Below are 12,464 nucleotides of genomic sequence, written 5' to 3' on the forward strand. Positions count from 1 at the left end.
GTCATGTAACTTCTGATCTCTGTGGAAACATAGGATTCAACCAAATCTTAATAGCTTTTGGGGAAGGTTGCTATTATAATCTCTTTCAACATTTAACTGAAATAACAGGTGTTCTAACCCACCGCCCAGAAAAAAACAAAAAACCTACACATACCTCCAAAACAACCAACAAAAAAGTACCACCAACCCAAAACCAGAACCAAGTGGAGTATGACAGTTAATGGGACTGTTTGAGATTTTTATTCATATGTATGTATGTGTGTGTGGTAAAAGAGCAATTTTTTTGTATATACAGGCAAACATTTATTTTTGTATTTTATAAATCTAGATTTATTTATACATTTATCAGTTTTGTAAATACTTACCTATTTAGACATCTTATAAATGTACATATAAACACATAATGTGTTTTGTAAACATATAAAGATAGATGACATCTCTTCTATATCTAAATGTGTTAATTTATATATTTTGAAATATATGTGAAATCTTGAAACATTTGACTGCTGATTGGCTGACAACCTCGAGTCCAGAGACAGTGCCATGGTTTCAATGCATTGTTTTTGATCTGTTAGTTGACCAGGCTGTCAAGTCGATTAACTTCACCAATAAAGTTTAGGATAGCAAATACATGCATGTAGCAAGCAATAAGCTACAGCTTTATGTGAAGTGATTCGAAGAATGTCATGAGATAACAAAGTGTTAAAAAGCAAGTGACACATCATTAATGTAAAATGGCAGAAGGAAAGGAGGTAACAAAACTGCAGGTCCCACTACATTCATGTCAAGAGATAGAACACAATAAACATAATGGTCTAGCAGTAAGAAAGTCTCCTGCTTAAAAAGCAGTATGAAACAGAAATTAATGGCACAGTCATCAGAAAATTAAGAAAAACGATATTTCCTGAAAATATCAAAAATAATCTGTATTTTGATAGAGATTATCTGCTTGTCTTTTGTAACAGCCAGCAACAAGGGCTTATATAGCCAGAAAAGATTTCCAGTAAGTTAAGGTAAGCTTTTCCCCCTTGACACACAAAGCCTTTTTTTTTTTTCGAAGATCAACCTTACTGCAAAAAGTTCAACACTAGAAATTATAAACAATATCTTCTAATTATTAATAAATTAAATCTTCTAATTAGTAATATATCAAATGTAGGCATTAAACTTCAATCTTCCTTTTAATAACTAGATATTAATTTCTGTAAACAGCGTGGTAGGAGGATGTTTTATTGTTTTCTCCTCCTGTACATATTGTCCCAAAATTCATACCTGTTTTAAAAATATTTCTGCATATTTAAGAAACAGTATGAATAAAACATTACATACATGTACATGTATTTGTCCAGCTTTGCTGCAAAATGGCGCGGCATTTCTCCACATCCGTAATAATTTCTGTCATTTTCAGGTAAGTGATCCACATCGTGAAATATTATGCAGTCCCAGATGGCATCTTTCATAGCCTCTTTGAAGCCAACATTAAAGAGCATTGCACGATTAAAAGGTTGTGTACCTGTCTTCAAACAGAAAACAAAGGAGATACTGTAAAAATCAAGAAGAGACAAAATTTCAATACTATGAGAAATACATATCATATCTGTCCCCCCCTCCCAACACACACACACACACACAATATTGACAAAGATGCCTCTTTTGCCGAGCTGTTGATGCTGGGTTTGATGCACCCCAGGATGGTGTTTGCCCTCCTGGCACAGACTGCTGGCTCACGTTGAACCTCCTGCCAAACAGCACCCCCTGTACCCCTTTGTGCAGGGCTGCTCTCCAGTCACTCCTCTCCCAGTTTACACCTGTGCCTGGCTTTACTTTGTCCTAGGTGCAGAATCCAGCATTTTGCCTTTTTAAATTTCATCCCATTAATCACTGATCAGTGCTCCAATTTATCTAGATCCCTCTGCATCCCATCCCTCAAAAGTCAACAGTACCTCTCAGTTTCATATCATCACCAAACTTGCTAATGGTGCACTCAGCTTCTGCATCCACTGAACAGAACTGTCCCCAGAATTGAGCCCTGAGGAACACTGCTAGTGACCTATTTTTTTCCCTTGAAAGCTTCCAATGACAACACATTCTAAGAGGCCACATTATCCTCTATAAAATATCAGCCCATATTTGAAGAAAAGCATGATGTATCTGGCCGCTGCTTAAATTGAGGAATTAACTTTCCTTGTTCATTTAAAGGAGTAGAACAGTTGAGTAACAATTTTTAAATTCAGGATTCATCCAACTCTTGGTAAGAATATCAAATCCCTGACAGTAAGGAATTCTGAGAAGCCACTTTTCAAGTAAATGCTGTTACCTGTTCAACAACATAGAAGGCAAATTCCAGACGTTGCTTCTGCAACATAGGTATCAGATGACGGAAAAAAATTGGAAGATGCTCATGGCGATTCCGAAAAGGAATAAGGATTGCCACCTTAAAAAAATTACATATATATATATAGATAGATAGATATACAAAGCTATTATATCAGCATTTAAAAATTTTAATATTTCAATACAGATCAAGTTTCCCATGGCTTACATAGGCTTTTCAACTTTCACATTTAAATTGGTTGGGTGGTTCACACTTTGTTTTCCGCTAGGAAAGTGTGTTGGAAATTTGCTCAAACAATTAAGAAAAAAATCTGAACAAAGTATAAATAAGATTTTCTTTTTATGTTTGCTTTCTTCTAGTTATACTTCAAGCATCAGACACATAGGATAGGTCTGCATCCATATGATGAAATGTTTAGTAACTACAGTTAGCGAACTTTTAAAAGTCCCTGATTATCCATTTCAAATTTTTCTCCAAGTTATGGTTTCTTCTAGAGCACAGATGGCACAACAGATATACTATAACATAGTATATATTTTATGTATAGATATACATATAAATATATATATATATATATATATCTCAGCAAAAGACTGAGTGCTTGCAATGGTAAACTGTTCTCATGTATCAAGAAGAAAAAAAACAAAACAAAACCAAAAATCAGCATCTCACCTTCCACCGTGGCTTACAGTCTTTTGGTTTCCAGTGTCCTCCTGGTTCAATGTCTGAATCTTTTGAAAACAGTTGCTGAATTTCATCAAAACTAATTTCACTCATATTGACATCAATAAGGCCTCCTAAAGAGAGGAAAAAAACCCTATTGTTTATTCATTTCAATTAAGACAACTGTGGTAACACTACATGTTATACCATAGACAAATGGCATTAGAAATTTGTAGTTACACTGCCTACATATTAAAAAAGAGACGATTTATACTATCCTCCTAATATTTAATTTTTACAGAGTGAATTTCAGTGTTTCCCAGTAAAAACAGTCCTTCCATAAGACCTATAAAGAAAATACTCTTATCAGAGGACACAGAACAAGCAAAGTAGTTTGAATTCTGTATCTATTACAGAAAATTAGGGTCACCTTCCATTTCAAGTACCTCTGGGAACAATTCTACATCATCTGCACTACTGAACCTCTATTCAAATTCTGTGTGCCTTCCTACTGCACTTCCACATTAAAAGAAAATGCATCACCACTACACTCAACAAACTTCTTCAATTTAAATTCTAGATGATTATGCACATTTCATGTATAATCTTCATCCAGTAACTCACCACTGTCTTCTTCAAACCAATTCACAGCAGCCGACTGGATTTGAAAATTACCACCACTAGTGAGCCCAATGGGAAAAGCATTCACAAAAGGCTATTGATGAGAGTGGAATTCAGTAAGTTATTCAATAAAGACCATAATATGGTTTTAAAAAAATCAGGTTAGAGAAAATATTAACACTCAGTTAAATACTAACACTCAGCTAAAAGTTGTCAATCATTAGCTTATGCATGTGCAAAAATTTCAAAATCAGAAATAATGCTTTTCAGTACACTCAAAAGCAGTAGCACAGGAATTCAGATAATCTGGAATTCAGATAATCTGGAGAGAAGAGTAGTGCAACATTCATTAACCAGAAACTCAAGTTGCTCTTCAGAAACTACTATGTTCTAGATCATCAAACAAAAATCTTGCAATAACTATCTGACAAAACACTACAAAATATTCTACTTATTTTTGTCTAAAAATTTAAATATTCTGGTGAGGGTTGGTATTTGAAAGACAGTCAAAGAAATCACTCCCATTTTCCCCCCTATGCCCACACCAAAAAGATCTTATTTGTGCCAAAAGATTGCTTCACGTCACTGAATTGACTAGTTATCTAAATCTTTTCAAAAGACAGAAATTTTTGGAACATACTAGGAATAACTATGGTTTTCAGAAGAAAGTAGAAGATACTGCAAGAGCTATTTTAGGTTTGGATATGATTAAATATAGTAATTCTTGTAATGAAGAAGGTAACTTTTTTTTAAAGTAAAATTATAGGGGGGAAAGTATCAAAAACAGTACAATATGGAGATCCTTCAAGTGCAGATTTAAAGAAACCCACATTTATTTAATTATTTTAGAAGAAAAAGTTAACCTGACACTTACTAAAAATCCTGGATAAATATAAGACAGAACAAGCTAATCCTACAGAGATTTAAATAAAAATTTGAAAATAATTAAAAATAATCAGTTAAAAAAAATTTTGGATGATCATTTTCATTGTGTTTGAAACACTTTAATAACGTGAAAAAGAAATCCAAGGTCAATCAACGAAGGACCAGTATATAAACATGTATGAAGTAAATAAAAAAAAATAAAAATCACTAAATCAATTTCAACTACCAAGAGACAGAGAAGCAAAGAGCCTTTCAGTTTATTTACAGAATCTAATAGGAAAAGGAAGATAAACAAAGGTCAATTAATGCACCAGAAAAGGAAGCAAACTACATACAATATGATGTGACTCAGATGCCTTAGTCTCCTGAGAAAAGTTTAGATGTGATCAGCTGCTTACAGTTTAAATTTAAAAAAAAAAAAAAAATCAAATGGTAAACCAGTATTTACATAAGGTAGGTGCTTTTAACTTCATGCAATATGAAGGAATTCCTTCCAGACTGTTTGAAAAGTATCTGTAGTAAAACCTGAAGTATTGGCAGTAACTATCAAAAGTACACAGAAGATGGGTGAATAGAATTCAGCATTTTTTCCTGTCATTGGTGGGGACAGGAGAATGCACCTCTGTAAGTATCTGGCCTTAGTATTCACTACTTCCATGAGTGTCTAGCAAGCTGCAATAAGACATATTTATAAAACCCACAAAAAAAGAAAGCTGAGGAAGCAAAAAGCATTTTGAAGAAGAGAATCAGAAAGTAAAATGACTTCAACAAATCAGATACATACAGAAATGAATAGAGTGAAATTAATTTAAAAAATATGGATTGTTACGGAAGGAGAAATGAAGAATACAGAGGCAAAACAGGAAAAACCTGGCTAAGTTGCAGTATGTAGAAAGATATTTTTAGAGTTTATAATGCATTTCCTATTAATATGAGCTAATGCTACGAAATGCAATTACACAAAAATAGCAAATCTCATCCTGGAATATGTTAACTGCTGTTACATGAAAGACAGAGAAAGTAATTACTAGTTTCTTTTGTAACCAGGGTTTCACCCAGTTACAAAGCTTTAAAAAGAAATCGAATTAGAAACAGTCTACAGTACAAAAAAAATCAAGAATGACATGAGCTTTAGAAGCTACATGGTCTAGAAAGGTTTCAATTATCAGTTTATCTGCAAAGGAAAAGACAGACTCTTGTACTGCTTCTATCTTGAAGTAGAGGTGTCTTGCTTATGAATTACAACAGCAGTGCTGAACCACTGGGTTATAACCTGAAAGACCAAGTCACACACAAAATTCAATAGCTGCTCCTATATGTACTTGGGACAAAACATGTTTTTACTATACTCCTTTCGTGATACAAATTTGGCAAGTTGATATAAAGAAGTCGACTTCTATAATAACCTTTGACTATTAAGCATGTGAAAATATACATGATTCAAGAATCCTTCTTCCCTGGCTATCTCAGGACTACCTAGAATATTTCATTGCATTAATTGGTCTTCAGAAAAGCTTGAGTTTGATTATAATTAAAGACAGAGATGATGATTAAAAAGGTATACGTGAAAACCAAAGGGTGAAACACATATCCCCTTGTTGAACAGCAACTTATCCAGTGAATTATTTTCTATTAAAATTATTATTTCTCTATTAAATTAAACATGATGGAATAAGTACAAAGCAATTACTGCCAAAAAAAGAGGGGAAAAAAAAAAGATGGTAAAGAGAGAGCAGCAACAAGGAGACCCATAGGGAAATTCTATTAGAATTACATACGGTAAACATGGCTGATAGCAACAATGGCAGAGCAGAATGCTTCCCTACTCTGGCAATTCTGAACACCTGGCAATTCAAACAAATCTGCATCAAAGATTTAAGAGAACATACTGTAAGCTGACCTATAAGGCACCTTAGTACCTTCTGACTTGCCTCATTCCTCCACTCCGGGACAGCAGACTAACACACAAGTAGAACAGGTAGCAGAAGTCAATACAGTTTTGAACTAATCTCAGAGAATTCCAACTGCTAGATCCCTTGAAAGTGCCATTAAAAATACTAATACTACTTATATGCATTTGTCAATCAGTATAACCATCTTTCTTGTTTCTCTGATTATCCAGATTTGACATTTTCTGAACTTGTTATCTGTTTCCCAAAGTAGCATATTTACTACTGGAATAATTTAGTTTAATTTGTTTATATGCGCAATATTTTATAAAAATGTAATATTGAAAGTCAAACCCTATGTCTGGAGGGAAAGAGGCTGAAATAAGGATATTATAACAACATGGGGCTAATTATTAAGTGGCTTACAATTTTCTATATGATTTTGTTTCATAAGAAACAGCAACTGATCTATACTTTTGGCTCCGTGCCTGTATGTTTACGATGTTAAGAGATAAAGTTTAGAATGTGGCAGTATTGAAAAGAAACACAGACAACACACACTGTTTCTGTATTCTTCAACAGATTAATTTCTCAGTTGAGATTTAAAAAGAGTTATCATGGAATCTAGATTATCCTAATAAAATCCACTATTTTTCTTTTAAGAAAAATGAGTCAGAATTTCATTTGGCTGTCAGCAAGATTGTTTGGTATGATATGGATCTGAACTGCTACATTAAATACTTAATTACTTGTTAATGCAGAATGACAGCCCACAGATTAAGTCAGCTGTTAGCGTAAGAGCTTAGAATTCTGGAATCTATCACAAATAACTTCAGAAATTATTTGAAATTTTCTCTCTTACAAATGGGTAGTTTAATTAGTTTAATTATTTGATTTTAGATATTGCAAGTAAAATAAACACATTAGTGTAATAGATACTGCCAGTTACTAACAAACACACTTCTAGTAACATATTAACACTTATTTACAGAGATTTTTTGAGTCGTCTTCTCTAGCTGGTACATTCTGATACCACATGAGACAGTTCTATTTAAGTAATTATCTTAGAGATATATATTAATGCTATCATTAGTTTTTCACTCAAAAATAGTCTGTCTACAAAACATTTACTAGAACCGAAGTAATTCAGTGGATTACTGACTCAAGTTCTGATTTCTTCCAAATGCAAAGCACAAAAAAAAAATATAATCATCCTTTACTTCCTACAGGAACTCTGATAATCTAACAACAATTCCTAACAGAGAAAAAAGCTGAAAACTCAACAGTGGTTTCTATGCAGGAAGTTTGTTTCAGTCAAGGGACTGCAATTTTATTGAGATTAAATATCAGAACAACTTATAATAGCAAAATATCAGTGGTGAAGGTCAGTGTAAAACAGCCAGCACTAGGACTGATTTGCCTCTTTCTTTTTTAGTATTTTAAACAGCTCAGTATTTAACAGGTGTCAGGTCACCTACCTAACCCTTCCTGTTTTCTAAGGATTGCTTTCTCTACAAGCTGGGGCAGACCAAACAATGACCATAATTTTGTCTGGACCTGAATAATGGCAAGTTTGCAGGAAAGGGAAATTCACATGACAGCTTACAGTTTTTAACAAGAATTTTTACAAATATTTCCAAGCGAAGCTATACTTTGATTATAGCAGGGGAAGGACTCCTCTCTCTGAGCAGCAGCAGAAACAACCTGTGATGAACTGACAATAATCCCTGTGCTGCTGAGGGAGAGGACCTAGAACCTGGGAAGGAAGGAGGGGTGGGGGAAGGTGCTTTCAAGATTTATTTCACGTCTCATTATCCTGCTCTGATTTTGCTAGTAATAAATTTAATTAATATCCCTATTTCAAGTCTGTTTTGCCATGACAGTAATTGGTAAGTGATCCCCCCGTCCTTATTTCAACTCATGAACCTTATAGTTTCTCTTCTGTGTCCAGTTGGAGAGGGAATAGATAGAGTGGCTGTGGTGCGTACCTGGCATCAAGCCATGGTTAACCCTCTAAACCTGTTTAATAGTTTGCAATCTTAAACATCTGCCTTTGGAAGTCCTATTTTAAAATTTCCTGAGAATCATAACTTTTCATTTGTTTTGGAAGTACTAATTCCTCATTATGGCAGGGCTTTGGCATTTTCTTATCTCTGTGAATTCCCACTTCACTACACCGTCCTGTTAAGTTTTCTATATATTGGTCTAATTGTGATTACCTCATAAAGGTTTGAGAATCGGTTTCTGACTCAGGAATCTTTCTATTAGGAATACCATTTCAATAAAGCAAATTCTTAACTATTCCTCAATATATGCAACTCTGAATGAGTACTTTATATGAAGTTAAGAGTATTCTTACATATTAATAAAACCATTTATTTTTTCATTTGCTGAAACTAAAATTATTTATAAATAAAATTTAAAACACATTACTGCTACAACAGGCACATGATGTGAATTTTGAGGATGGTCCTGTGCAGGGCTGAGTTGGATATTCTGTGATTCAATGATTATTAAAGAGGTCAAAAGCTTTCGTAACATTACTTACAGGCAAACTTCTGATAAGCATCACTGTCCATTATCAGATGTATTTTATTCATTATTTTCTACTATATATTTGGACTCCTTGCAATTATGTTTTATATTAAAATAACTGCATTTTGTACAAAGTACAATTCAATTTACTAGATAAAGATTAAGGTCAATTTAAAACTTACTCATATAAGGCAGCTTCTCTGGACAAGCCTGGTAAGGAGAGTAGGTGAAGTTCTCTGGAAGATACATTGTTGTTTGAGCAATGCAGTCACTAGAATTGTTTCCTTCAGGATAATCTTAAAAAGAAGAGTTGATTTTTGTAAAAACCTACATTATCCACAGAATTTGTAACACCATCATGCAGGTGAGAGCATTAACTTTGTAAGCAGTAAATCCACAGCAGCATGATTAAAAAAGCATTTTACTGCACTAAAGGAAGAATAATTAAATGATGGTATCTTTGTTATGGTTGTGACAAATATTTCTTTCTAAAACGAATTGATAAAGAGTTTGACTTTCACTTCAGTTACAGAGAAGTAGGACTTAGGTCCAAATTTTCCTAATCAAGATATGGCATTACTGTTTGGCTTTTTTAAAAAAGCTCATTTAAAAATGAAATTAAATAAGAAACATTCTTACCTGTCCCATTCAGTGTAGTATTTTTGTTAGTGTACAATCTGATCATGTGTCCTATTGTTTTTACATTTTCTCTCAACATTATCCCACGAGCTTGCACCATAAAGAGATACGTGTTTGCTGATAAAAAAAAAGCAATTTTGAATTTGAATTAAAATAAAGTATTTCCAAATTATTCAAACATACATTTATAATGTGTTCAACATTTGTTCCTATGTCTGAATCCATGGTTAGTGAATATTAATTCTTCAAAATGAAGGTCCACGGAGTGAAACCTAACAGTAACAACACACAAAAAGAAAATGTATTCATAAACACAGCTCTATATAAAGCCCAAAATTATAAAATGTCAATAGACACTTGATATGACACTTTCATTTCTTTTTAACTTACAAAAACAACTGAGAATGACAAGAAACAATTTACTGACAAAAAAGTTTTCATATGTAGATATATCCCAGGACCAAAAAAAAGTCTAGAAAATCTTTTAGTCCAATATAATGGTCTCCCTTTTTACTTATTAGTTAACACAACTTTCAGCCAAAATGCGCTGCTATTCATTTACTCCCAACAGCTGCTCTGTTATACAACTGCTACAAATCACTGCCAATCTCATAGTATTAATGTTTGATAATTATACATTAAATATTTATTATCAGCATCAAGGGTGAGTAAATCAACATTCTGGGTAATTAAATGACTCACTACCAACAACAGCATGAAATATTCCTCTGTGTCAGACATGCACCCAAAGCCTCAAATCTGATCTCAAGACATTTCTTTGAATTAAACAGAAAGAAATAAGGTGGAAATGAAGCTGCATTTATATTTGATCTGAGCAAGCAAATGTCTATCCAGGACTCACAGAGCTCAAAAAATATTGCAAAGGGAAGGACAAATTTTCTTTACGGAACAGTTTTCACGCTGGGTAGCAAAGAGAGTCAAAGGGATCACCTGTCACTTCACCTACGTTAAGCACTCAGTTGTCTAAGGGATACTTGGCTTGCTGTAATTAGCAATCACCCTAACAAAACAACAACAAAAAAAAATGCTCAGTCTTTGGAGGAAACTAAACATACCAGAGGGGGGAAAAAAAAGTTAGAAAATTATCTCAGGAACTCCACTTCGTCAGATGACTCAGCACCAGTAGCATGACAGATCAACTGATAACTTCTTACAGCCCAACACAAAGAGACCAGAGCCCCATGTACTGCGTATAAAGGACTGGGACATTTACAGAGGAAAATAAATTGATTAATTCCACCACATTAGCAAACAATACTATTGACACCTACCCAGATACAAACACCAACATAATCTGTCAAGGAATATTATTTGCAAGCCCTACAATAATAGCGTTTGTTTGTTTTTTTAAGAATGGAGGAGTTCTCCTCACTTTCAAAAACTCCTTATTAAAACAAGGAATATTAGAGGCTCTGAACATCCCAGGTGCTATGCATGGCATGTAATTCCATCAAACCCTTTGCCAGCATGACTACCTGTTTTGGTTAACAAGAGTTTACATGTTTATAAAAGTTACTCAGCTGCTAGGATCCTGTCTCAACACTCCCTGGCCACTAAAATAGAAACAAAAGAAAACAAGAAAACTAGAACCTTGGCCTGATGACAGAGCTAAGAAATTCCACAAGAAAGATTCTTAATGGGATTAAATACTCAGATTTCCTTACACAAAACTTGCACAAAAACTTCTCAAAATTTTCACCCAATTAATTATAAAGTAACACTTTGGGATTCCAACTATTTAGTTACATTTGTAGTTTACCATTCAAATACTGGGGTTTTTTATGGTGTCTGTACTAAATATTTCAGGGAATCTGTACAATTCTTTTGTTCATAGATGAAGTTACCTACCCAAGAAACCTTCTCCTTTAGAAATCAACACAAAAGTAATTTGATCTGTTCCTTGCAGAACAATTATTTACCTTTAAACAAACAATTTCAACATTCAAAGCTTCCCTCAAAGTAAAACAAAGTGGATTTTTGCCTTTCAAATAGGACAAAAATTCCCTTATTAACAAAGAATTACTTCTTTCAAATTTTAACACATTTCAAATTAGTATCATCCTCCCTCTTTTTCCCAGGTATGTTCCCTCCCCCATAAGTACAGCTCTTCTCTTTGATATTTTCCTATTCCACCACTAAAATAAAGTTATTTTTTAACATAAATCACTAAGCAAATACTGATTTCAGAGATAACCTCTGGAGATTGTTCACTGTATCCTGCTTTTTAGCATGAAAAGCCAAAGTCACCTGAGTTTCTATCTCTGCAGAACAGCAGGTTTATAGAAACATGATCTTAATTCCCATATAGCAAATGTGGTGGATTGACTGGATAAGAGTAAGCCCCCATTCACTTGCTTGCTCACTCTCCTGCAGTGGGACGGGAAAAACAATCAGAAGGGCAAAGGTCTTAGGAACCTGATAAAGTACAGAACTGTGACTAAGCCTTTCAAACAAGTCCAGAACAAAGTCAAGAGAACCATGTAATGGTTCTCAATTTTCCAACTGAGAACCAATGTTCTCAGTTTTTATGGGAAATGTTACTGCAGTCAAGATAACTTAGATATAAACCTTGATAAAACAGACTTTCTGCAAAAGTATCTGTATCTCCCCTTTGCTGAAGGACAAATATACTCATTCTGACAGAGGAGAAAGATTTGAAAAGACACACAAGACTTTAGTGAGAGAGAAAGCTAGGAAAGACATTTGTCTCAAAAGCAGGCACCATGAAAAGACATAATCAATAAAAATACCACCAAAAAAAACCCACAAAAAACCCAAACCAGGAAGAGTCTGCTGCCTTGGCTTAAGTATTCAAGAGTGCTCTTGCTGACAGGAAGATCAAATGTTGTCATGTTTTTATCAAGTTACTCTTTTAG

The 12,464-nt window shown here is 33.9% G+C and overlaps 1 protein-coding gene across 4 annotated transcripts in view; it reads right to left on the reverse strand.

Annotated features, from left to right (window-relative positions):
- The window catches only part of B4GALT6 (beta-1,4-galactosyltransferase 6), a 73,566-nt gene that overhangs the window by 48,242 nt on the left and 12,860 nt on the right, over positions 1-12,464 (reverse strand). For 3 of the 4 annotated variants that reach the window (XR_003571149.1, XM_027883174.1, XM_027883173.1), the window contains exons 2-6: positions 9,568-9,684; positions 9,111-9,224; positions 3,008-3,132; positions 2,318-2,434; positions 1,330-1,517 (exon numbers count right to left, since the gene is read on the reverse strand). Coding sequence is in view for 3 of the 4 variants with exons in the window: in XM_027883174.1 (XP_027738975.1) it covers positions 1,330-1,517; positions 2,318-2,434; positions 3,008-3,132; positions 9,111-9,224; positions 9,568-9,684 (661 nt within the window). In the remaining variant the exon portion in view is untranslated. Of the gene's footprint in view, positions 1-1,329; positions 1,518-2,317; positions 2,435-3,007; positions 3,133-9,110; positions 9,225-9,567; positions 9,685-10,534; positions 10,589-12,464 lie in introns of all 4 variants that reach the window. The other variant, XM_027883175.1, reaches the window with a different exon arrangement.

The sequence above is a fragment of the Empidonax traillii genome, unplaced genomic scaffold, assembly GCF_003031625.1.
Source record: "Empidonax traillii isolate 1590-97213 ecotype Southwest subspecies unplaced genomic scaffold, ASM303162v1 scaffold119:size1479319, whole genome shotgun sequence".
NCBI classification, from domain to species: domain Eukaryota; kingdom Metazoa; phylum Chordata; class Aves; order Passeriformes; family Tyrannidae; genus Empidonax; species Empidonax traillii.